The sequence below is a fragment of the Fopius arisanus genome, unplaced genomic scaffold (genome assembly GCF_000806365.1).
Source record: "Fopius arisanus strain USDA-PBARC FA_bdor unplaced genomic scaffold, ASM80636v1 scaffold00007, whole genome shotgun sequence".
Classification (NCBI taxonomy): domain Eukaryota; kingdom Metazoa; phylum Arthropoda; class Insecta; order Hymenoptera; family Braconidae; genus Fopius; species Fopius arisanus.
Genome location: NW_011887746.1, coordinates 1 through 26,807, shown reverse-complemented (window position 1 = coordinate 26,807; position 26,807 = coordinate 1). Strand labels below are relative to the sequence as shown.

At 39.0% G+C, this 26,807-nt stretch overlaps 2 protein-coding genes across 4 annotated transcripts in view; one reads left to right on the top strand and one right to left on the bottom strand.

The window, feature by feature from the left end:
- Nucleotides 1-24,289, top strand: part of LOC105273759 (A kinase anchor protein 200) — a 39,123-nt gene extending 14,834 nt beyond the window's left edge. The window contains exons 1-9 of one of the 3 annotated variants that reach the window (XM_011316365.1): nt 2,145-2,488; nt 7,432-7,722; nt 10,215-10,370; nt 10,520-10,636; nt 19,003-19,212; nt 20,497-20,574; nt 21,595-21,750; nt 22,004-22,081; nt 22,190-24,289. In XM_011316365.1, coding sequence (XP_011314667.1) covers nt 7,486-7,722; nt 10,215-10,370; nt 10,520-10,636; nt 19,003-19,212; nt 20,497-20,574; nt 21,595-21,750; nt 22,004-22,081; nt 22,190-22,234 — 1,077 coding nt within the window. In that variant the 5' untranslated portion in view covers nt 2,145-2,488; nt 7,432-7,485 and the 3' untranslated portion in view covers nt 22,235-24,289. Of the gene's footprint in view, nt 1-2,144; nt 2,489-7,431; nt 7,723-10,214; nt 10,371-10,519; nt 10,637-19,002; nt 19,213-20,496; nt 20,575-21,594; nt 21,751-22,003; nt 22,082-22,189 lie in introns of those variants that run through there. The other 2 variants (XM_011316366.1, XM_011316368.1) reach the window with 2 other exon arrangements.
- Nucleotides 24,290-25,043: 754 nt separating this feature from the next.
- LOC105273758 (COMM domain-containing protein 8-like) lies at nt 25,044-26,010 on the bottom strand. Its single transcript, XM_011316364.1, has 4 exons — nt 25,839-26,010; nt 25,623-25,781; nt 25,396-25,548; nt 25,044-25,331 (listed from the first exon to the last, which is right to left on the bottom strand). Exons 1-4 carry the CDS (start codon nt 25,899-25,901, stop codon nt 25,173-25,175), a joined length of 534 nt encoding a protein of 177 aa, XP_011314666.1. The 5' UTR covers nt 25,902-26,010; the 3' UTR covers nt 25,044-25,172.
- Nucleotides 26,011-26,807: the final 797 nt, after the last annotated feature.

Sequence of the window (26,807 nt, the reverse complement as noted above, 5' to 3'; positions counted from 1 at the left end):
GTTTCATGTTCAAATAACCGCGAACGGTACAATATCATTTGTGCCAAGTACTCCTAGGTTCAATGAACTTCAGGTACTGACTCTCGAGTACCTGAGGAGTACGTGAAAGTGCATCGGCGTCAAGGTGCGTCCTTGAGTCTTCCGCTGGATTTTCTCTGACTGAAATCAGCCGACTTAAGTCAGATGGCAATTCATCGGAAGTTATTAAAAGTTAATTCATCTGAGTAATGATGATTAAGAGGAAAAAAATGTCTCGGGACAGAAGTCTGTTTGTCGAGTGTCATTAGTCATTCCTTGATAACCACGAGAGAATATCTCAATGAGCACTCGAAGTTGTTGAGTCTCAATCATAATGCATTGTCTCGTGTCATGTCTGATATTTAGTTCGTTCGAATAATGATTGGAAATGTCTGTCAAATGAGTTCATTTTCGTTTTGAACTATTAGTATATTAATTTCATTTTCAATTTCATTTTTATTTTAATCTCTTCTAATGGATGGAATACCAGATTGTATGAGTCTCATACATTCCAATGATTCATCCAGTTCTCGAGACTAATTGTAAATTAATTACACCGTCAGTTTTTTGGTGAACCGAAATCAGGGAGTGGAATTCCACAGCAACCTCTCATATTATTTTCACTCAGAACATCGTCTACTTTCCTTATCACGCCGTTATCAATGGTCTCACAATCCGATGTATTTTGCCTAAAAATATTCGCTTTAATCAATTGCCCGATTGTAACTCCCATCGAGGGAATACCTGAAATAACCAGTTGTCAACTTGAAATCAGAACGAGGGCATCGACTCACAGGATGGCATCAATAAAATTCCACACTACTCGGTCACCAGTAACTCCCAAAATTTAGTAAACAATTCAGGACAATTGTACAATACAAGAGCCGATATTACAGACACGCGTTGTCAACATCACAATTCCCATTCTCTCCGGGACATTCAACACGTCCCCAGGATTTATGACCGAGCTTCCGGCGTGGATAGGTTTTAAATCGTTCGAAAATATCATAATGCTGACGATCAGATGGACTGAAGTACCCAGAAACCCCGTGACCCCCGAGTACTCCCTTTGTCAAGACTCTTCAGGGGCTCATACCAGAATAAACAATTCATTTTACTTCGATTTTTGGAGGGATTAGCTGGGGGAGAGGTACTGACAAAATGAGAAATATTTTTTCGGGCACCGCCCTGATTTACCTCCTCTTTTACCCGTGACTTGTGTCTGAGTCAGGGGTTGCCATGCACAACCTGTCGTGCGCAAAAACTTCCCTCCTGTCCTCCTGCCCTCCCCGGTGTTCACCAAACCTCATCCCCTGGTATTGTACTAAAGTTTTCATAATTCCCACAAAAAATCACTGAAAAAGTGCCTAATCAGAAATTCCAAAAAGCTCTATTTTATTAATATAAATTATATTCATTACTCACATAGTTTTTATTCTAGTGGATGCACAGAATTGCATTGAATTTTCATTGACAAATTAATTGACTTCTTGAAATAATTAAACGGGTAGCAATTTAATCAATGGAATGGATGTAAATACTGAACCTGAGAAAACTAAAATTTCAATTTCAATATTTACATCTGTTTTAGTTTATTATTTATATTTTACTTATATTTTATTAACCGAAATCAATTCATTAGTTATTCACTTCCATCATACAATGAAAAATCATATATAATTTTTTCTTCGAAAAATTTTCAGTGGATCCTTAAAAAAATATTTTTACGTACAAAAAAATTCTTTCCAAAACGACAGGTATATACATATTTTTGATATGCATACCACGTCTAAAGATATTTCAAAAAACGATAATTCACAAATTTGATAAATAAAAAAATCCACAGATACGTCGCGTGGAAATGGGTATTTTTTTCAAATAAAAGGAATTTTGAATAGTTAACTATTAAGGGGATAGTTTGGAAGACATGAACTGGGACATGGGGGTAAGGTTAAAATGGAAAATGGCAAGGCGTCCCGGGACGATGGAACCGAAATGTACGCCAGCACCACCACCACCACCAAACACCACCACCACTTTACCAAAACGCCCAACCATCGTCTCTCTTTCTCTGACTGTGGATTTGATCCCTTCCCCAGCTACTACCTCATACTCACTAACTCACCAGTCGGTTGCGCGTTACCAAGCCAAGTGGATGACTTTCTTCATGTGCCTCTTGCCCGGACCATCACTGCAATCCTACACTCTGTGCAATCGTGAAATAGTTTTTTTTATTCTTCCATTATTTTCATTTAACTCACCCATTTTATCCAGTGCACCAAGATTAATTATCGATACTGCCGGATAAACCACTGTGAGTTCCAGCTGTGAGATTGATTTTATTTATTAGTTTTATTTTTTATTGTTGGAGTTTGTTCACCCGAGTGTGTGCATTTGCTAAGAAAGGATATCTGAAGTTTTCTGAGGTAATTCTCTCGAGGAATTTTTGACGATCGACGGGGAACACCCGGTGAGTCTTCTGTTTTGGCTTTCTTTTTTGTTTTACGGAGAATTGAGTGATATGTTTTGGTGACTTGTCTGTTGTGACTGGGTGATGCTCTTTTCACTAATTTCATCGACTTTTATTTTATTGCTGTTGGTAGTGATGATTTAGAGCTTAACGGCACTTGGAGGGAATGGTGGGGATAAACTTCTAGGCCGGTTTTGGTTTTGTGGAAGGACGAGTTTGCGCGCGTACCACTTCCTCGCTTTGTTGTACTATAAAACTCCAGAGGAGCAAAAAACCTTGAAATTTTTTTTTATTCAGGATTGTATTCACACAAAATTTTAACTTTCTTTTCACTCGGTATTACCCCACGGTCATAGCGAATTCAATGATTTATTGCCGATTCTCTTTGTGCGAGGGAAATGACCTCTCCATTTTCTCCTTGTGATTGATAGATTTTCATTTTTCTGGGAGAATAACTTATTGGGTCTTGAAGTCATTTCAAAGAGTACTCGGTATTTTTTATTCAGAGGCCATGGCAAATGGATCTTTTATTGTATTTCTGGTGAGTTCGATGCGAGTTTCGATTTTCATTGAAATAGTTTTGTAGAATTCCACATTCTCATGAATTCGTGATAATTCGGTTGAATTGGAATTCTCGGAATTTAGCTTTTTGAGAATAAATATTGCCGCAGGAATATCTTCGCTTCTGTGAAATTCGCCATTTTGAAAATGGTCAGTAATCGATAGCAACGGTGGGTGCACGCAGCAGTTGGCAGGGATCGGAAGTAATCGTTACTGTTCTTATACTTCTAGTTAAAATTACTTGAAAATAATCTGAATGATAAATTTAAAATCCCTTTTTTTTAATTAAATTTTTTATTTGCGACTGGGCATAAGCCGTGCAAACTGCTGGTGAAATTCGTATTATTTCCGAAGAAAGAAAACCGGTTTTGTGAATATTTTCTACTGAAAGGACGATTTTTCGAAAATCCTAAGGATTTTAGGAAACGAATTTTAGAAGGGTGTTCACTCACTGGAACGACCACCACTCACTGGGTCAGCTGGGGGCACTAAATTTTCCTTATCAAAAAATTTTCTGACAGGTTTCTCCTTTCAGATCCCCGACTCATGATTCACTGATAGAAATGAGTAACTCGAGCGGTAGTTCCAGCGAGTGAATATATCCCGGTGAATGGACAAATTCACGGAAAATTTTCTCGCTTCTACCAATTATTTACGTGCACAGGATTTTTATGAAGTCATTTAATTCAATCTATTATTCATAAAAATCATGTGTTTTTATTATTAATTTTTCTGGTAAATTATCTCCTCATTTTTCAAGTTTTCACAAATTCCTGGGAAACGTCTGATAAAATTGACGTAAAAAAATATATCGTTTCGACATTTTATTATTTCAATAATTTTCATACATTCTCAACAATCTTTTGTAAAAATTTACAAAAATAAAAAAAACAAATCGACGCATGACTGTAAAAATTTCAATCTGATTTACATTTAACTAGAAATTCCAAAAAACATGAAAAATGAGAAAATGTCGGCAAAACTCTTCAATGCCAAATACTAGAATTTTTAGTGTTAGTCGTGGAAATAGTAGATGACAATTTAGTGAGAGTTGGGTATGATTTTGTGGGTGTTCTCCTTGAAACTAGCCACTGGGTGCGAAATCCTCTTTGTGGTGATTTTGCATAGCCTCCAATGGGCCTCTACCTGCCGTGCATTGAAAAATGCATGGGGACCCGAGGGATAAAACTCTTGGGATACCCCGGGTGAGGGATAAACCATGAGAGGAAAAGGGAGAGCCTCTGGTTCTGACACGATTGTGTGTCAGTTGGGTTGGGTAAAGAAAAGAAGGCGAGCCGCTTTTATCCTGGAGGTTATTCAACGGCTCCCCAGCTATTCCAAGATTAAATATATTTTTTTTTCTCCTCTCTACCTTCTCCTACCCAACCCTCGCTTTTTCACGCATTCACTTATTTTCTCTATTTCCATTATAACAACCATTTGAGAGTATAAATTTCAATTTTTCATGCGCAATTGACAGACCGATAAAAGTCATTGCACTCGAAAGCTGTGGGATTTACATACCAACTGCGTTAAAATATTGCATTGAAAAAAAAAAACGTCAACATGACGCGATGTCTTATCTCCAAGCTGATGCGAATTGGAGAGAATATTTTTCTACGGCTATCTGAATCACATTTGTTTTGCTCATTGTTTTTATTTTTGTCATCTGTATGCCACTCAGAGTTCATTTTATTTTTCGTCGACAACTGATTGGAATAAATTGTGGCATCAAATATTTGGGGGGAATTTGGGGTAATTAACTCGACATTATTTCCGTTGATTTGGACATGAGTAGAACCCAGTTCTTGGGAAATAGTTGGGAATTAAACGAGTTTGAAGTTTTCGCAAAGACCTTTAAAGGTCGCTATAAAAATTGCCTCATATTCAGAGATGTTCATCAGGAACTCAGATTGAAGTTGAATAGAGCCAATTTATCTCACAACTTCACGATTTATTTCCTTTTGTTGGTGTTTCATTGACGATTACGCTGAATTTTATTGAAGCAGGTATTATTTATAATGCAAGATCCAGTGATAAAAGAACTTTCATTCATTCAATTTAATATGTGTCAACATTAATCATTTTTTTCCTGAATATTCATGATATATTGATAAATAAATTCCCAAGGAATCCAGACACGAAACAATTTACTCATGTCTTTTACCATTTTTTTTTATCACAACTTTTGCTCGTCGTTCCTCGTAACGAACTGTGCCATCGCTATCTTTCACACGCGGTAGCACTTCCTTCCCTCCCCTGCAATATATTTTATTTTTATTTTTTCATTTTCCTTTTCAATTTTTTTAAACAACACGTGCGTACAAATACGATGCGGGCAGTTTGTATGCTCCGCTGGCTTCGCATTATAATAAATTTTCATTCCTCGAGGACACACTAATGCCTCATGAACAGATGTTTTTCCAAAGGCAGATGAGCCATCAGTGTTTTCACATGACAATCAAAAATTTCAAGTGAAACCTGAGTTATTTTACCGCACGCTTCGTCAATCTCGTTCTCTCAGTCCCCTTATCACTATCAAAATCAGGGGATGTTTTTTCAACATTCCTCAGTGTTTTTCTGGAGCATCGAAGAGCTGGGGATAAACTAGGAAAAACATCTGTGGGGATTGAGCTATTGAGCGGATTGACACTGTGACAACAAATGTCTAATTATAGGCACTTCAAAGGAAAAGTCCCATGCCTTTTTTCCTCTTGTGAATTGTCGATAACTCCAGTATATTTCCAGTATACTTATGTTTCGTTGAATTGGGCCAATTTTTTCTGCAATAATTTTTTTATTGACGCGTCTCTATTGGATCCTTTGGAAATCCTCAGACGACTGATGTCAATCATATTGTCCCCTATTGGGCGAATATTCTGGCTGAAAGACTTGCCAACGATTTGTTGACTATTTTCATTCCCTCGAATGTCATTCACACTGATACCCTTGTATAAATAAAAATCTCCCCTCGCACTTTCTTCTTCGTCTGCAAGAGTGATACACTCGGTTGACCTTCTGTCCTCCTATAGACCTACCGGAAATTCTCGATGCCAATTATAGTGTGAGGCTTGGTTAAAGTACATTTTATTTCTACAACGCAAACACTGGGTATCCATCACACGATGAGTTAGACGGGGAGGGATGCAAATGAAAATAAAAGGGATAAGTCTGGAGAAACTGTCGGGATGAAAAATATGGAGACAAAAGCAAAAGGGAAAGGACAACGTGACTAAAAGACGTTTTAACATCCCACACACCACCAGGACGAGGTTTTTAATCGCATCGTAAATTATACCATCGCGACGTAGGCGAATTATTAAGTACGCGACGATTTTCTAGGGGAGAGAAAAAAATCGAGCAAGTGACATGGGGAAAATTTATGCGGAGGCTCTGGTGGTTTTACTATTTTATTTCATTGACCTACTGCTGTGTCAATAGTTTTTAATCGGGGGGGGGACTATCCTTGGGCATACAAGGGATGAACTGGTTCCAATTTCAAATATTTGAAAGGGTCTTGGCTATTTTGGTGAGACTAACCCGTCGGGGGACGTCGGCAATTTATGGCCAGGAAAATGGTGGGCATCCAGGAAAATCGCGAAAATTCCTCGCGCTTGGCGATGTAATTATAATGAAAACGAATTGCAGAATTAAAACATCTCGTTGCTCCTGTCAGGCAGATGGTACTGAACAAGTGGGGGTAGCATAACCGCGTAAATACTCATTGCAGTGTACTCCAATGCCTCCCTCATGCCACTTCTAAAATTAAAATTGTTCCCCTTTGTTGTACGTCGCGTGCCCCGTTTTTCAACAATACCTTCCCCCTCTTTACTCATGCCGTTTATTAAATCTCTGTGAAATTGAACTTACCGTTAGTCAACGCTCGTAAGCACTCAGTGCCAACAATTGTTCTTGCTCCAACGTGTGAACCTATTAGCTCAAACCGGAGAAATGCCCATTTTTTCAGGAAAAAACGCCCTCTTACCACTCTCTAATTACCTGAATTCCTGAGAATTATTATTTCAAACAAAAAAAATCGAGTTAACGCGAAGGAAAATTGTGGGTGAAGGGATTCTTTGTATTGTCCTTCTGGAGAATACTGTTTTGTGATTTTTTTTTTCACTCCAACGAGAGCTGTTTTCAAATTTTTTGTATTTTTCCAGTTTTTACAAAAATGTGAAGAAAAAAAAATCACCCCAATCCCAGGGGCTATGGCCCCTTTTAAAAAAAAATTGCCTTTTTTTTAAATCAAATCTTTTCATTAACTAATGACCGATTTCACGCTTCGTCACCGTATTTTTACAAAAATTCAATTTGTTTAACGAAATTAATCATGAGTATCATAAATTAATGTTAAAACAATGATTTGTTTCTTGTTGCAGGTGAATTGAAGTTGGTTGATTTTTTAAATAAAATAAAATATACGATAAATAAAGATGGGAGCGCGACACAGCAAAAGGTCCATGGATGTTACAACAACACCCAAGAAGGAGGGTTTGCCTGCTGAGGGTGGTGATGCTGCACCAGTTGGTGATGGCAAACTTGAGAGGATCGAAGAGGCCGATGTCAAGCCAACTACCAATGGCGTAGGTGCACACACAGAGGCCAGTGAGGACAAAGATGTTAAGGACAAGGACGCCAATACGGAGAAGGAGGAGAAGAAGGAGACAAAGGTAAGAGGTTTTTTTAGATTTTTTTAGGGTTGTCTAGGTCCTAGACTCCAGACTCTAGGATGCTGGAGCGCGGTGCTCTGGACTCCAGGAAAGTTTCCAAGAAATTTCATTGGGAATTTAATCGAGTTTTTCTCAAGATTTTTCAATAATTATCGGTTCATTATCAATGGCTTTCTTATCAGTCTCAATGCTATCTCAATTATTCTCGAGCCGTGAGCATTAATTTAAAATCATCAGCCATTTCTGCAGTGGCAATGGAATTTTTATGCGTGCAATGGAGCGAGTCGTTTTTTAAGGTTTATTATCGTCATTAGCGAGTTCCGATGAATTACATGCATAACATTTACGGTTACAATGGGCTTCCTTGGAATATGAGAGAGAGGGAATGACTGGGTGTAGGATTTCCATTGTTCCAATTGTTGACGCAAGAGTGTGGATTAACTGGAGGTATTTATGAGATACTCCACTGGTATTTTAATCCTCGGGTTTGAGTTCTATTGATTACGATCGGTTGACACCACACAGGTATTTTCGGGTACCCAGTGACTGGCGAAAATGGAAATTATTTCGACAGGGGTTCTACAGCCGCTGGTATTTCCTTGAAATATTGTTAAAATCATTCGGTTAAACTCACTCCCAGATTAATAGGATTCTGAAGCAAATCTTAATTGAGTGATAAAAAAAATTAAAAAACAGGTGGTATTTCTATGGAAATTTTATGTGCCTCTGTTATTAGTTCACAGTTTTTATCCTTCTTTGTTAATTACTTAATTAACAACAATTCTTCAGTGGAATTTCAGGGTTTTTATTTTTAAACTCACAAATCTGTAAGTTAACCCGCCACATGTCTTGACTTTTCGTGTTCATCACCTGTCAAAGTTATTTCACTCCGGGTATCTGCCCACTGAAGAAGATATTGAAGTCGTAGCACCAGGTGTGCCCCTAACACGTGGCTTTGCATTTTTTTTTTGTACTTGACCTTGATGCTGCTATGCAGGTCGTACGACTTGGACAAGTCAACCACAACAGTCATAAATATCTTGGATTTTACGAACCTAAAGAAAAAACTAAAGAAATCACAATAAAATGAAACAGAAATCGTCGATACCTGAAATTCCAGGTGTCAGGGTGGGATTTCTCTCGATTCTCACTTGAAAATTCCAAAGAATGGGAATTAATTTTTGTTCACCAATGATTGTTTATCTGAGAATTATTCAGTGATGCTGGTCAGGTGCCGGGTTCCTGAGAATCAGCGTTGAGATGAGGTGGAGAATGAAATGACCGAGGGAATAATTATTCTTGGTATGTGATAGGCTGTGATACGTTGTTAGGAAACGGAAGACGAATATAAACGCAAGTGTTTCGTGCTTGAACGATGAATCACGCATTATGTGTGGTTTTTAAACAAGAGAGATCAATTTGCTTGAGTTGGAGTCAATTAAAATAAGGCGTGTCTTGTGAATTCCACTCGGTCGAACCCCAAGAAAATTTCCATTTTCGATAATTTATCATGACAAATCCAATATTTTTCATATTCCTGAATAATTTCCTTCCTTTCAAATAATTTCATTGAGGAAAAAGCCTTTGATGCCTGCACTTCAGCTCTGATTATCTGCACGCACCAACTGCAATCTCCACGAGGGGTTGAGAGGGGCACGCGTGAAGGTTCAATTTTTCGATTTTTTTTAAATCCTTTATTTTTTTTTCTTTTTTTGCAACATCCAACATCGCGTGTCAGCCCTCGGCCCCGCTAAATGCCGGATGCTGAATCGATTTCATTTTCATTTTTTCCTCAACTCGTTTGTCTGTTGAAAATTACCAGAAGGTCATGGACATTGAAAAAAAATCGTGGTAAGTGAATAACGATATATTCAAACAGCTATCAGTACATTTGAGCGTGTTATACTCAACTCGCCACAGTCCGCATCGAATTTCCCGTCGCTGTCACGGTTTAATCTGACATTCGTCATGAGTAAATGACTTGAGTCATTCTCTTCTCATTTTTTTTTGCTGGGGATGAGAATGAAAGGATGTGATTCAGTTTGGATTTCTATCTGGGGAATGGACATTCGAGACTGAAACCGATGCATCACCGGTTTTTTGTCTCCAGTAAAATTGAAACGAGCTGAAAATTTCACATTATATTTTTGTCATATCCACAATCATTGCAACAACGATATTAATCTCACCCTCACGTAATCCTAAAGTTAATTGGAGTGGAATTTGTTGGGGTCAATCGTACCAAGAATGCCAAGGAGAAGAGTCCACTCATCCCTCGTTTTTTTTCAATTCAATTTATTCAATTTTAAGTTTTAATTATTTTTATAGAACTGGAAATATTATTAGAGAGTTGCAAATAAAGCGAGTTTGGCTATAGGAGCGGTCAGTTGTTGTTTTTCATTGATGTTTTTATAATGGGAATTACGACGATTGACGAATAATTGGGGATTGTGATGAGAGGTGAATGAACTTGTTCTCTGTGTGATTTTCAGGAGGATGAGGAGGAAAAGGTAGAGGAGACGAAGGCGGAAACGCCGGGTGAAACACCGACCGAAGGTGGTGATGCAACGACACCAACTGAAGGCACACCAGCCAGTCCCACCTCTGCAACATCACCAGATACAAAGGAATCCAAAAAGAAGGAAAAGGTGAGAGGGGTATTATTTACCTGGAGATAATTCTGGCCCCTACGACTTATCTCACCGCAAAGCATTTACCTCATTTTTTTTTTCTTCACTCCTCGTCGTTATTATTATTCCGTTAAAATGAAATTTACATTTTTAATATTTCTTTGCAGACAAAAAAGAAGTGGTCCTTCAGGACGATAAGTTTTGGGAGAAAGGACAAGACCAAGCCAGTTCGTGAGGACGCACCCAAAAATGGTGATGTCAGCAAAGAGGAGCCACTTGCTGAGGTAAGTGAATAACTAGAAGCTAATTATTATTTTGTGGGAATTATTTTTGGGGGTGTATTGAATTTATTGGCGTGTCGAACTCTTAAGGAGATGAAAGAACTTGAAAGAACTTTCAGTCCGCTTCACGAAGGATTTATAAAATGATTGATAGAATCATTGAAATTTTTTTGCAATTGAAGTTTTTACCACAGAAAGCCGTCAATTACTAATCAGTCAGAATTCTCTTTGAAAAAAAATCTTGTCTGAAAACTATCCAGACACACCTAAAAACCCAATAACTTCATCTCAGACTTGTTCAATTTATGATTCCCAAAATTTTCTTTCCTGATTTCTCCTTCCACACGATAATTTGATAACCCCCGGGCATCCCACTTGGATATCTGGTGCGGCCTTGATCCGCTCTCTTCCTCATTCTGAATAAGCCATGAGATCTGAGAGATCAGGCGTCCTCCATACCTCCAGAGAGGGAGAGAGAGAGAAAAAAAAACCCTTTGAAAAGGAAAAGAAGAGAGCATCAAGAGGATTCAAACGAGAGCAGGGGTGTCTGTATGTGTAGCCAAACGAAGGGCAAAACAATGAGAAAAAAAAAGCCACAGGAGGTGGGGATAAAACGAGTCCCCATCCATGACTCATCCTTCTGGCCTCCTGCCCTCCCCCTCGGTGGAAACCGGCTCTCCTGAATTATCCTCAACTCGTAACATCGATCCTCTTTTACCTACGTTGTCTGCCTCGCCTCAAAATCAACCTTCGAAACTACTCGTGGTGTACCACAAGTGAATCTACATCTGCTTCTCAGGAACTACTGTCTCAGGATGAGGCACGGGGAGACAGGACAACTGGGCGTGGGCTCTGAATTATTCGAGTTGTTTAGGATAATTAATATTTTTTCTACCGAGGGAGAAGTTGAGAATTGGGGATTCATCTCTCGTCAAGGTTTTTCGAGGGCTCCAACTCCATAAAATGTCACTCAAGCTGTACGAATTTTTACAAAATGCATTCCAGAATTCCACCAAATATCTCCAGGTATCTGGAGTTATTTAAGAAAAGAGCGGAGCGAGAAATTTCAGTCCTACGAATTAGAATTAGAGTATAGGGATTTTTTCATGGAGTTGGAATCGTCGGTCACCAATTCAATCGTAAAATCATGAACTATCTCGAATGAACTTTATACTTCACTCGGGATGATTTATGATGAAGAATAAATCGCTCCAGAGTCAATCGTAACTCTGACGCGTGGGCTAAGAGTAACTGGTTGTGGTTTGGAGAAAGACAGGATTCTTCAACGCTTGAATTAAAAAAAAATTTTAAAGGGGTAAAAATCACGCAAGGAAGGTGATAGGATCTGCAATGAGTGGATAAAGGAGTAAGTAACGATCGATCGATGGAGAATAAATTCAAGGGAATCTTGTGGATAAATAAAACCCAATGGAACCACTCCCAGTTTCTGTACCACGCGTATTTTCTGGGTGAAAAAAGAAAATACAAGGACGACCCACACACAGTTGTCTGCTGATTTTATTTCCTGTTGAGGGGCAGTAGTTCTGGAGGAGTTGATGGAAATTCGCTTGAGGTGGACAGGTTTTGACAATCAAGTGGAATTAAAAATGTTCTACACCCTTTACACAAGACTTCACATTTTTAAGATTTTTCCGGCGAACAAAAAATTATAAAATTATATTCTTTCACATTAATTTGATCCAGGCCCTCCCAAAGATTTACAAAAAAGAAAAAAAAGAAAAAAATGAGTAGATATCGGCAATAACTCCTTAAAGGCAATTCAGACAATTATAAATCATTCGAGTGTAATTCCCGATGAATGGGCATCAGACTCGACAGACTGGCCCCTATTTATCCATCAAGAATTACTAATTATACAATGTGTTAATCGAATGGGAAGGTGAGGGCCATTGGTGGCACCCTATCCCTCATTGGTCCCGGTTCAGCGGCCCAAACTTCCCGGATACTTATCCACTCAGTTATTCCATTCCAGTTGGTCAACGTCACCCCTTTTCTCGAGTAAAAAAAAATTTCATTAATGAAATATTATATTCCCTATTCTCTCGTTTCCCCTCTCATTCCATTAATTTTCCAAGGGAAGAGGTTGTAACGGTGAATTGTTGTAAATGATGAAAGACACAGATTGAGCTATCAATCATGTCAGGTTGAAGACTGGGTCAGTGCACGGGTAATGAGCACGTGCACTTTTTGTCGGTGGAATTTCCACGATTCATATTAGGAGTTATGGGACTTGGACGAGTTGAGTCGGGATTCAGGGTGACTGATGGCTAGCTGGATCTTTCTCATGGGATTTTTTATTTATTTTATTTCGGTCTAGATCTGTTCTCGTGACAGGGAGATTCATTTTTGAAGAAAATTTTCTTCTCTCTCTCTCTCTCTCTCTCTCTCTCTCTCTCTCTCTCTCGCCCCTCTTTTGTTGCCAACTTTTTAGCTGACAAAAAAAAGAAACGAGATGTCAGAGTTTAAGGGTTGAAGATCGATGGAGAGATTCACCCCTCGGGTGGTGATATCTTCGCGCCTCGATGAATGTCACATTGTTTCCGCCACACCCAGTCCTCTCATCTCCCTTCTCTCGCAAATTTACACCGCTAAAGGGGTGGATGGGTGGGAAAATAGCACGAGACACCTCTGGCTTTTGTGAGATTCTGCTTCATCGGGGGATTTCGCGAGACAGCGAGGGTTGAAAAATTCTTCTCTGAGCGATTTTCAGTGATTTTTCAAATGACCAGTGATCAATTATTTTCTCAATGTGTCAACATGACAGATGTTGCACCTTTGGCCTGATGAGGAATATTATAGTATTATTATAGGCGAGATGAGGAACTGGTTCGTCGAGAGTTTCACTGCAAGGTGTGCAGATGTATTTAAAAGCCAGTTGTTATCCCAACCTTTTTTTTTTTTTTCAAGTTCTTTTTTTGCATGTGGACATGTGGACGATGACCATGGGAAATCGGCAGGTGCTGTCGGACCCTGGCCAGTGTATAATCCACTGGTATTTGCTTTCTAAAATCTCGGATACTCGTGATGCAGTCATGGAGATGTGTCCACTGGCTTTCGTTTCGGCTGTTTGAATATTCCAGGAAATTACCTAACTTCTGGCCAAAAAGTGGAGGTCATATTTATGGGAATTTTTTTTCATTGCCCTTGGAGTTATCCACAAAAAGTTTTCACCTCTTTCCATCATGTTCTCCTTCTCCACGGGGTGTACAATAGACTAGAAAAATCCGTTTGAAGTCCAGTGAACTTTCCCCGACTTCTGTCAAAGGAATAGATAACAATCACCTCTCTAAACCCGTAACCATTTTTTTTTCACAAGTTTGTATTGACAATGCCCTGGAAGAAACTCTTCACACTTTGAAAGTCGTAAAAAGAAATTCTACTTTTGAATGAGCCCACACCAGTTGTCTGGACTCAAATATTTGGCTCCAACCGAGAATTTTATCCTCTCGTCCCAGTGATAACAATTTTTGCCATTTCATGATTTTACTATTACCCTAAGGATATTGCCCTCTTCTAGCCAAAATTGTCGATTCATTATAAAAGATAATATTTATTTTATTTTATTTAAGTTTTTGTCATTATTCCATGACTCAACAAATCAATTATGATTAACACTAAATAATAATAATAATTATTATTATTCAAGAAAATTACTTCACATTCACAAAACTTTGTGAGTCACAAAGTAATAGTAAAATGCAAAAACTATTTTTCGATAAATCCGACCACCAATTTGTTAGAAAACAAAAAAAATGGTAATTTTCACTAAAACCTGACAAAAAAGTTAAATTTCGCCGCAATTATTTTACCGAGTAATAAAAAATTATAATTTCGGATTGAATGGGATGCTTTCAATTTGCTCAACAATTCGTTCAGAGTGTTCTGGTAACTCGACTGATATGGTCTTGTGTTCGGGGGTGTGTTATGGAATAAGGTGGGTACATAAAGAGGCAAATTCAGGGTGGAGGGGTGGGTGGAAGAAAGGGGGGTAGTTAAGGGAAAAATAAATGGGGGTGAAATTGCGGAGAATCCCGATACGTGGCAGCCCTGGCGGATTTGGGCGTCGTCTAGTATCGAGCGAGAAGCAGAAATGCCGGGGTACGCACCAGCTCGGTTTCCATGGCAACCGTCAGACTCGCGGGACTTTTCGCATTTCGTGAAAATCAACTATCCCCCCTCTTTTATTTGGCAAATTGTACACGCTATGGATTTTATGAGGTTGCGTCATGGGATTGGTTTCTTTGTAGGACGAATTGTTTTCATTGATTTCGAATGATGAATGTTGTTCGATAGTTACACTTGTAAAATTTTTCGCTACTAGTTTACACCATGAGGAGACTCGCCTTGATATTACTGGGCATTATTATCATTACTTTATTTTATTTTTATTATTCTTGCTATTATTGAATCGGAAGGAAGATAATTCAGGGAACAATCAATTTGATTCAATTTGATTCAATTTGATCGATCGCCACAGTTCAAGTCGAAATGTTATTCGAGTTTCACTCGCACAGTTTTTATCAACTATTTTCTATCAGAACGTTTCTCAAATAATTGGATATTGATCCATAAATGATTAATATTCCAAAAATAATAACTGACTGAATATCAATAATAAATTGTCGACACCTCTCTCCATTCAATTGCCAAATTTAATAATTGAATTCTCCACTAATTGGACATCTTTAATTAAGTAGAATTATTATTGTTACTTTTGGAGTGGATGCTGGAGAAAATCATTGAACACTGCATCTGGTTGAGGATTATTGTTTGACTGGGGGCAATGAAAAGATGATGATTAGTTCTGCTGAGGGTACTTGAACTAGAGACAAAGATCTGTGATGATTCTAGACTTGGATCATTGCCAGAGCCCTGATATAAGCCAATCGACGTTCGAGGGTAAATAGTTGATAAAAAAGAAGAGTGGAAACTCGATACGGGCGAGGTAATGGCCGAGTGTTGGTGGAAACGGGTGGAATATTAACACTGGGAATAAACCCTTCGGGGGCTATTGTACTCCGGACATTCTCGGGAAACTCCATCGGGCCAATGACTCACTATTTTTTTTTAACCCACTTTTTTCAACTATTCTTTTTCTCTCCTTCGTGGTACCTCGGTACACATTTTTTCCACCGGAATTCTCTTCTCTTTGTGGATATGTACCTCATCCCAGTGAATTCTGATGGCAAAAGCTCAGTGACCGAGAAACGGCTCTTCGGCTTTGTTCGAGATAGCTCTCGTGGATTTTTCAGGGGTTTTTTTATTCATCCGTTGATTTCTCGGTTATGAAAATACGCCTCGGGGGATTTTTACATCGGGAAGTTGTTCTTTAAGGGAAAGACCCGGAGGGATGAATATTTCGTTGATGTTGAGTCTAAAATTCTGGAGAACGATGAAAAAAAAAATTACTCGTGCTAGTTTCAAATTTTATACCTAATTTTTTTTTTTATCAGCGCAGGGAGATACCCGTGGAATCGCTAATGTAAGCGTCAGCCGGTAAAATTCTCTGGTGGTACCGACGCAGATTTAATACCACTGGTACCGCCTCCAGCGGTGGTTTCCCCAGGCCCTCCAAGCACTTCAGAAAATCCCCAGACCCCAGAAAATTCCTCTGACGAAGGTCACCAACACTCACCCGGTGAAAAATCAGTCAAACCGACATCAAAACCCGGTGCTTTCGTTACCGTAAAGCTATACCCCAAGGCTCTAACAAGTTCCTTGTCCCTGACGCAACTGAATGTCCGTCACACAACACCTTCACACATCATCTCGAATATCTCATTTTGCGTTTTCCACTGGTGTTCACCTCTTGTTTTTAATCAATTCGATAGTTTCTTTTTATTTCCATCAAAAACCCATTGGAGCGGAGACGACAATTGCGTCGTCGGCATTCTGATCGTGGAGCACGCGCCGGGGTAACTAATACCAAGGAACAGCGTCACCGGTGTCCAAGAATAGATCATGTGGTTTGCAGATTTTTTTTCTCTCTCTTCTTTCTATCTTCTTTTTCATTTCTCTTGCTCTCCGATCTTTATTTCTGGAGGGAGGAAGCAGATTAGATGAAGTATCCACGAATTTGGCTGTGAAGTGGTTAAACTGTCTTGAATAAATTGAAATATCTCCGAAATTAAACGATTCAGCGAAATTTTCGTCAAGATCTTTTTTGTAGAGCTAATTATGAACTGCAAAAAAGATCTTTACAAAAAATTCGCTGTCTCTTTCAGTTTCAGAGTTACATCTGAAGAAAAAACCCTGAAGTGCTGCAGTAACTTGCGACGTTTTGCCACTTTACCACCAGAATTACGGCGTTGTATCTCTTCAAGGAAGAGAGCTAGCAAAAATAGTGAACAGACATTTTTTGTAGCTCGTAAAATTCCCCACTAAAAAGTTCCTTCGAACTTCTCCCTCAGACCTATCTCTACCGAGGTATCCCCAAATTAACGAGCGATTCGTCCTCTTCCACGATTTGCCTCTCTTTTAATTTCTCTCCAACTCTTTTGCTCCAGTCGCTAATTACAATTTAACCCATTGCCCTCCCCCACAGAGGGTTTCCATCAACCCCTGAAATTCTTGGCAATGAAGGCGTACCTCCCGGAAGTGACACCTCTCACCTAGAATTAGAGTACGAGTAATTGAATTATGAGTGTAACAACCACCTACGATTGAGATTTAGGTAGTGAGTCCATGTCCCGTCGGTTTCTACGTCGTGGGACGATCCTGGGGGCAGGTCTATATAAACCTCAGGCACCGCCCGAGAGACTGCGAGTCATCGAGAGGCATTCGATAAAGCAAGTGCTCTCTGAGAAATAGATCAGCATTTTTTTTTCGTTTATATCTTTAGTTTTTTATCACTTTATTTTGATTATTTCGAGACTATTCGAGGGTTCTTTAAACAACAGGATGGAAACAGTGGTGAAGGTGAGCCGAACGGTTACCAGTGGTGTTTACCGTATTTTTATGAACGGTGCAAGACGCGTTCTAGCCGCTATACCCCTTCTTGGGTTTTACGGGGATGAGGTTGATGATTCTGCTGATGAATCACGAACGGTAATGGGTTCATACTTTGGCATGCTTCAGGTTTTGCGTGGGGAAATGGAATCCTCTGGGAGACCACTTGTGCTACCTGATTGCTCTAATTTTTTCCCTTCCATTGATTAATATCAATTGGAAAATTTTATAAAAGTTGCGTGTGAGTTTGCAGTCTTTGTTTTTTCTCTGGTTTGATTTTTTTGGAGTAATTGCTATTATCCGTTAATCCCTGAGGGGTAATCCTCTTTGTTTTAATGGCGTAATTATCTCCCGGCGGTCTTTAACGATTTTTAATTGATTAATCCAGGGGGTGGGGGAGAATGCATAGCAGGGGTTTTTTTTGCACTGGCCGGGAAGGTAATAGTCGACGTAATTGAGGGATTCAAGAAAATTTGACGCATGGAGTGTTTCACAATTGTATAATTAATCTGTAGATCTTGTACTAATTATATAACAAATTCATTTTGATGTTGCTTATGACCGGAATTTTATGACGTTTTCCGTTGGACATGTATGGCTCCGTCTAGTCTAAAAATAACCGAAAGAAACTCACGCCGGTGTTCTATGGCATTTCTTATGCTCATCTAAACATCGATACAGCCAGAGAAAGTTCCCGACAAACTGGTGATTAAAATTGACGGTTAATTATCGAAAATTAATGCCCCAATTCTGTCAATTACTTTCCGTTAAAGAGCAACGAAATATTCATCTGTGGTGGATTTTTCCAGTGCAGTCTCAACTATTTCTGCACGAAAAAGTGCAAAAGACTGTACGTCAGTACGTTTCAGTACGTTTCAGTACGTCTGTATCTCTTCGAGAGAGTGCACTCTACGATTTTATGGAAGAGTGAGCGTGGCCCACCACAGGTGACACGCTTGCACACATTTTATTTTATTTTATCTCGGCATCACGCACCGATGGGCATCACTATATATATATATATATATATATTTTTTTTTTCTTTTAACGCATCGCCAATATGTACCCTGGGGTGGTATTGGCGTTGGTAAAACGGAAATAGGCTTGTTGTTGCTCGCCGAACGAGACGGAACGGAGACACTGAAACATTTGCACGGAAATGCACTCGACAGTAATGAAAGATAGTAAAATAGATGAATAAATCCAGCATTAGATTGGCGTAATAAAATTCATTTATTTCAGTTACCCGCGAAAAAAAAAATTGTGGCATTAAAAAATTTCAATTGACCAATCATTTTATAATCTTATAATATGGTACATCTTGAAAGTGTAGAAAAATGTTCGATGGGAATTTTTCCTAGTCAGCGATACCGATGTTAACCTGGAGATTGTATTTGCAGGGAGGTGAGGAGGCGGAGACAAGCCCAGCAGAAGAGAAATCGACACCAGCAAGTCCAACAGAGCCATTGCCAGCAGCTGCCGAGGATAGTGAGCAAGCAACCCCAGCAGCAGCTACCGACGATAAGAATGAGGCATCCTCCACTCCTGCCCCCACTCCCACCCCGCTTGAGGCACCCAAAGACGATGATAAAGTGGAGAAAAAAACTGAGGTCAGTCAAGTGCAGGCCGCAATAGTAGAGCCAATGGTAGAAGTCACATCCAAGTCCCAGCCAATCGTAACAGCGTCTATCATTGAGAGGAAAACCAGTGAGGACTTCCCGTCCCACCTTCCATCGAGTCCACCCCCGACACCCATTGACCCATCGCCCCTACAGCAAGCCCACCAATCAGCTGCCCATGCTAATCAGCTTGCTGAGGCCCTCAAATTGCCAGCTGTCTCACTGGTGCAGTCACAGTGTGAGAGTAACGACGCTTCTCAAATAAATGATGAAAATGTCGTTAAAGAACAATTTAATCAATCAGAGAGTCATAAATCATCGATAGAGGATGATAAAGAGCTTGTGGTGATGTCTGAGGAGGGCCCAGTGCCAGTGGCACCTCTTCAAAGAGTTTCTACACCGCCAGAGGAAATTTCTGCAGCTGTAGAAATTATTTCTGCTGCTCCCGAAGAAATTTCGGTGGCTCAAGAAGAAATTTCAGTAGCTCCTCAAGTGTTGCCAGCCCCAGACGAAATTTCGGCAGCTCCAGAAAGTCCAAAGGAACATCTCCCAGAGGCAGAGCACAATGTAGAAAAAATAGTTCCAGAGGTCTCAGAAGTCCCGAAAGTTCCGGAAGTCCCAGAAGTCCTAGAAAAGTCAGAAATCCCAGAAGAACTTCTGCCAGAGCCAGAGCCCAATCTAATCGAAGAGATAACGATCAAAGAAGTCACCAAAGTCGAGGAGAGCATCCCTGTGGAGGAGGTAGAGACCAAAGTGATCGAAGAAACCGACGTATTGGTCCTACCCCCAGCACCACCCTCTGACATCGAGATTGTCGAGGACACAGAACCAAAAGAAGAAATCCCTCCACCCCTTCCAGATTCACCCATTCCAGTGCCCAAGGCCTCCTCAGACCTCTTGAACTTCATGTCCTCCCAGATATCAGACACTCCTCCTCTATCCTCGATAATTGACTGCTCTGCTGTGCCCCAGGTGGCAGATAGCCTCGACAATGTCACCGAAACTCAAGTGCCAGGCCCTGAAAACGACATCTCATCGACTGACAAAGACAAGCCACAAGCTATTGATCCCCAGGATATCGATGATTTACCACCACCAGTTGACGATAATTCTGGCAATAAACACGAGATCCTCACACCCCCACGAAGTCCCAGCCCCTCATCACTCCCACCACCCAAAAATGAGTCCTCAAATGTTAACGATAACAGCATTAACGATGTTAGAACAGAAACAGTTAATAACATCAATTCTTATCATAACAATGTCGTTGATAAGGAGGATAGACTCGCTGATAGCAACGGGGATAAGATGCAGTGTCCATTAAATTACGCAGACATCGTGAAGAAAGACCAGGTGATTAGTTAATGGAGAAATTATCCTGGCATGTGTTGGAGGCAGCAATTAAAAAAAAACATGAGAATTTTGTTATGATGATTTCTGGCATCGTAAGCTCTGATAAGAACTGCTGTACTCTGTGGTAGTCTGACAATTTTTGGGGTCACTCTGGGGTGGACCCCAATTTCTGAATCTCCAACATGTCCGTTGGGTTCTGGGGGGATGGACTGTTGGGGCTCTCTCGTGGGCTTTTGAGGGGGAATTCCAGCCCTTTTTTGGGAGGGGGGGACTTCCTCCGAGGATCAAGGGGGCCTCGACTTCCCCATCCGGGTTTTTGTCCTATTGGGCAGACGGGGGGACTCCTGGGGGTGATCCTTCTCCTAGTACCTTGTGTTGTTTTACCTCGAGGTTTTCTTCACCTGTATTAACAGTTTTTAGTTCGTGTAGATAGGGTGCTCACTGATAGACGAGTTATTATGTGTTTTGGGAAGGAGAGGTTCAAGTGCCTAGGGGAAGAGGATGATTATGAAATTTTCAAAATTATTCTAGATCTTGAAAAACCACTTGAACGTCAAACAATTCATTATTATCGAAAGTCTGTTTGCAATTCTCAATTTATAAAGATTTAATGAATAAAATTGTTAGAGTATTTTAAAAACAGACAGGGAATAGAAAATAAATTTGAAAAAATTAAAAAAATGAAATAATTTCCGGAAATCTTTCAATCTATACTGATATTATAAATTCTAACAACAATTAATACCATAAGCACTTGAATCTCTCCTAAATGAATGAAATGCTGATTCCCTGTGTTTGCATCCTCTAAATTGTAATAATAGCATTCTGCAATCGTCAGCATGTGCCTTGTGGGAATCACATACCATGTACATAGAAATTAACAATTTAAAGGACAATGAGCAATATGTGTTGGGCTGCTTACGTCTTGGCATGCAGGGAGCAGCAAATTTAGAGATTAAACTTTAGTGTTGTTTTTGTTGATGGAACGAGAGGAGTAATAAGAGTTTTGTGTTTGAGCAGAGCATAGCCGAGCCAGAGGCACCAGTCGAGAAGATCAACGAGGTGACGACAGAAAAGATTGAAGAGGCACCCAAGAGCCTTCCACCATCTGTTCCAATTGAGGTTTCTGTACCTGCAGCACCCGTCATCACCGAGGATGTTGCATCAGTCACCAAAGTGAGTTCTTATCAATCGATAGTTTATTTTTACCTCATTTCGCACTGATTAAAAATATTAAAATGATGATCGCCATAAGACCTGTGACTCGCCGAGCGACAGCAGGTCCTCGAGACTAAAATAAAATTTAATTTAGCCCAAGAAGACTACAGAGCGAGGGGCCATCTGATAACAATTACGATATCAATGCCATCTCTTTTTGCAATTATTCATCACGAACTTTTTAACTAAAATAAATTTCCTTTGGTTTCAGGCGATTGAGGAAATCGACATCAATGAGAAGGCAGTCGCAGCGGCAGTGAACGAGACCATTGAAAGTGTCAATACAAATGTGAGTTTAATTATAAAAAACCATCCTCACAATTTTAACCAAACTGTGTATCAACTATTAACTCAACTCTTTAATCAATGACTAATTGGTATCAATTGTCTTCCACAGGAAATAATTGCCGACATGAATCACCAAAACACTCTGAACGAATAAGCGCCGCTAAACGAATTTGTATTTTGGGAAGAAGAAACTTTTTTTTTCTCGTTAAAGCCAAAAAAAAAGTATATTATATAGATATGTATATTTGGACCATTCCTGCAAACTAAACTGAATAACAATTTTTTTTTCGTTAATGAGCAGCAACAGCAAAAACAAGAAAACACCAACGAACCCATAAATAACGACTGATGTTGTTCAACATCGACCAAGGGCATGAGAACCAATTCGTTCGTTTTTTAATTTAAAGGAAAGGAAAAAACAAATTTTATTTCAAAATTTGTAGGGCCTATTAATTGTACAATTCGACAGGCAGGGGTGGTAGAGAGATTTTTTTTCCAAAATTATCAGTTTAATAACAAATAATTTTTTTATCAATCCACAAGTGAAGTTTTAGAACGTAGGAAGTTCATTTGCCACATTGTCGATTGACTCAATTATCTCGATTGTGCCGAGATAATTTTACACTGAAGAAAATCATCGGAATGAACTTTTTGCGTTTTATCTTAACTAGAATTCAAACAATTAAAAAAAAAATGGATAGGCAACAAAAGTAGCGCAGGCGATGAATTAATTTCACGAATCAACATCTCAACAAACTATTGACTGAAATTAAAAACACGAACATCGATTGATCATCGATTGCGATCAATCCCTGCAAATTTGAAAAGACGAAAAAAAAATATGTAGAAATTTTAAAAGTGTCATTAATTGTTATTAAGATAATTCTAATGGGAAATAAAAAAAATTATTAATGTAGCAGTGAGACGAGCGATAAGATTCGTGGGCGAAAGAATTAATTAATTGAAAGAGCTGATTGTAAGTGTGTTCTGTTTAATTGGCTTGAAATCATCGTATTTACCTCATAAAAAAGAAAATACTCATAAAAATAGGCAGGTGAATACGTGTGCATTAAATACCCTTGGTGTCAATAATTGCCACGAAGAATGATCAATTACCGATGAATTAATGAACGAAGGGTCGAGCGGTAAAAGGGCGTGTGTGGATTTTTTTTGTAAGTAAGAAATGAAAAATGTGCGAGAGACTGAATGATGGGGCAATTATCGACAAATGAGGATTAAGAAATGATAAAGGGTACTGAGCCAATACGTGACACACTACATTAATTATCATTTTTTCGTGCTCGTGGAATGAACATTCGATCGAATAACTTCTGTTTTTAACGTTTTAATTACGTAGAGATGGTTGAAGGAGATTAGTAAGAAAGTGTTTCCATTATCTCGTGAATATTCCAACAACTACTGGATTCAGGGAACAATGTCTCTCGATATTTTTCCCGAAAATCCAATGGTTTGAGAGAAAATCACAAAATAAACTGCAGCCTCCGATCTCCAAGAACAAAACCACGAAACATTATCCATCCCATTATTTAGCGAATATCTTTGAAACCAATGGGTTGACGTGAAAATATCAGTAGTTTTCCTGAAAATTCTGTTCTTCACAAAAAAAATTGATATTTTCTCTTGAACTCCTCCAAAGTTATCCGCCAAACGAAATCTCCTTCTCCAATTTCCCTACCAAGTCCCTTCCAACCCCTTGATTCGTCCAAATTTATTAATTTCCTTCAATTCGTAATTGCAAAGAGTTTACACTTCCACACTGCGAACACACGCACACTAAAACAAAAACTTTTTACAAGAAGAAGAAAAAAAACATACGATTACAGTAAGAGCGACGTAAGTGATATATAATCTAGACGTAGAATGAAAAGAAAAACGAAGTTAAAAAATCGTATGTGTAAATTCGACGTTCGAGGGGCTACTCCATTAAGAAAGACACTTTGCCCAATGACGAAAGCCTATCGTAATTTTATGATAATCATCCAAACCGAAAAGTGGGAAAGACAAACTATCGCCTAATTAAACATAACGTGAAAAAATATGTCAAAAATCGATAAAAATTAAAGTAACGAGACCCGCACAATATTTACCATCCCCCCGAAAATACAAAAAACTAAATGAATAATACATTTTTCAACGTTTTTACTACGATGTTTCTACGTTTATACGAATCTTCATGAGAAAAAAAAAATGAGAGGAGAAAAATGATTAACAAATAATTGCCTACAAACGAATTTTGTTGATAAGGGCCGTAGCTTAGATAACGCATATATGTATATGCCTCACATCGGAAAATATTTCTAAGTGTTAGAGTCTCCTTTTTTTTTTCATAATTTTTTCTTTTAAAAAAAATGATAAATGAGGTATCACTCGCATTTGATTTTAATGATTTTAATTTAACGAATGAAAATGATTAATTCAAAATGAATGATGATGGAGGGGAGCGAGGAGGAGGGGAGGGGGATTTTGAGGATAAAAGTGTATAGTAAAATCTTAACTATATGGAGTTTAATTAAATATTGTCCGTAATGATATTTACAACGAAAATGGAAAAAAAATGAAACGAGAAGTGATGAAAATTTTCGATATTTCGTTTGAGGAATTATCTCCAACGAGATGGAAACAACTTTTTTAATTAAAAATATGGAAAAATGGTGAAAAAAATGATGATGGACCTGAGGTGTCTGTGTACCATCGCCCATCAACCGTCTGGGGTGTCTCCATTCCGATTAGAATTCCATTTTCGGTGATTGAGGGACTCGGGGTCTGGGTACACGAACCGATCAATTTTTTCATTTTTTTTTGTACTCCGTTCGTTCTCTTGAGTTTTGGAGGGATCGAGACACCTTGGACGTGGAAGTACCCAGTCTTCAGTATCTTCGATCAGCAGTTATGATAGTAACTATTCTACATTTATCTATATCCTATAATAAACTGTGAAACAAGTGTATAATGGTGGTTTATATTTATTTCCCGAAAATCGTGGCGATTTGAGACCATCACTCATTCACTTCCTCTATCCTCATGGTTTTTTTATTCATCTAGGGAAAATAATTAGTTCGCATTAATTAATATCATACATTGGCAGCCTCCAGTGTTTTGATAAAGCCATCTAGTTCCTCTCGGTTCATCTCGATGTCCAAAATTTCCTCCTGATCTTTCTCTTTCACCCTGAGATCTAGCTGGAGGAGAGGCTCCTTCAACGAAGACATTTTACTCGATCCCATTACCAGCTGGAATAATTATAAAGATGACTGTAGATTTCTACAATTACAAGTGAATAAAAATTAAAAACACCTTTAATCTCCAGTCGAAGTCTATCATCGTGGCAGTCTGTTTCTGGGAATGGTTGAATGCCAAAGCCTTCAGTAATTGATCTCTTCGAATCTTCAGGCAGTCCAGGATGATAACCTGAACGTTTTCAGGTACGTGGAAGAACTCTGCAGGCATCTACCAATAGAAATCCCACATTGAGTAATGAATCGTTTTATTTCACACATTTTTTTCGTATTTTTCATTCGCACTTTTGTGTCGTCGAGGTGGAGAACCGCTGGATTATTGAACAATACTAAGAGTATTTTATGAATATAATTATATTCATCCTCCGTCCAGCCAATATTGAAGAATTGAGAATATGTAGGTCCTGAGGAGCAACAAATTTCACTGATGCAGGAATGTATAAACTGAAAGACAACAAAATTCGATTAATAGTTAATTCCAGAATGGAAATAACATTTTACCTGTGTCAGTAAAGTCTTATTATCCTCTTTTGCGAGGCATAAATTCAGATGTTGTCCATCCATATCAACAATTATTCTGTGCCACCCCCATGGAGAACTAAAAGAACAAAAACATTCAGTTGTCCATCGAAGCTGTCAAATAATATCGAGTGAATTTGAGGTTATGCAAAGGGAGGCGCCCTCCCTCTCTTGGGGTGCAGTACTACGACGACGCTGGGGTCATTCAAACCCCCCCAGAACTAAGCTTCTACTTTAGTCAATCTTCTTTGGTTAAGACCAAAATCCACCCGCTAAATTCTCTTCAATCAATTATTTTTCACTGACTATTGGATTTTACGTGATTGCACTGTTTTTTTTTAAGAGAGAATTATTTATTAGGTTCAGAATTGAGACTGCCCGCGGTCTTCTGTGCGCATGCAGGATGTTCTGTGCGCATGCGCGGAGTATCGCCTGACGACCCCCCACTCGGGCGCCGTCGCCAACGCTGCGCCATTTTGAGTTGGGAGTCAGTCGTTCGGCGGCAGCGCGTGGAACGGTCGGTTGCGTGTCGCGTAGTGAAAATCCGTTAACATCGGGGTCCTAGTGAGTGTAAAAAACCGGTGCCGCCTGTGAACATTGAAAATACAAAGTGCAGGACTGAGTGCAAGTGATTTTGGGATGTGAAATAATTTTTTAAATAGTTTATCAGAGCATTTTGAGTGATTGAGATTTTTCCTTTGTTACACTGAACTTCGGTATTGTCGAACGGCCGCCCGGCGTCATTGTGTTTACATAAATTCCTTTGTCCGTTTCTCGGAATTGTTCAGTGTGTGTTTAGATACGGACAGCAGTGAGAGTGCGAATTAAATTCGAAGGATTACCTTTCTCATTCATCTTATTTTGAATGATTAAAAATGTTATTTGATCTTTGATATTATTTTATTGATCTTTGTGGATTTTGAGTTGATAAAACATTCTTGGTTGTGTGGT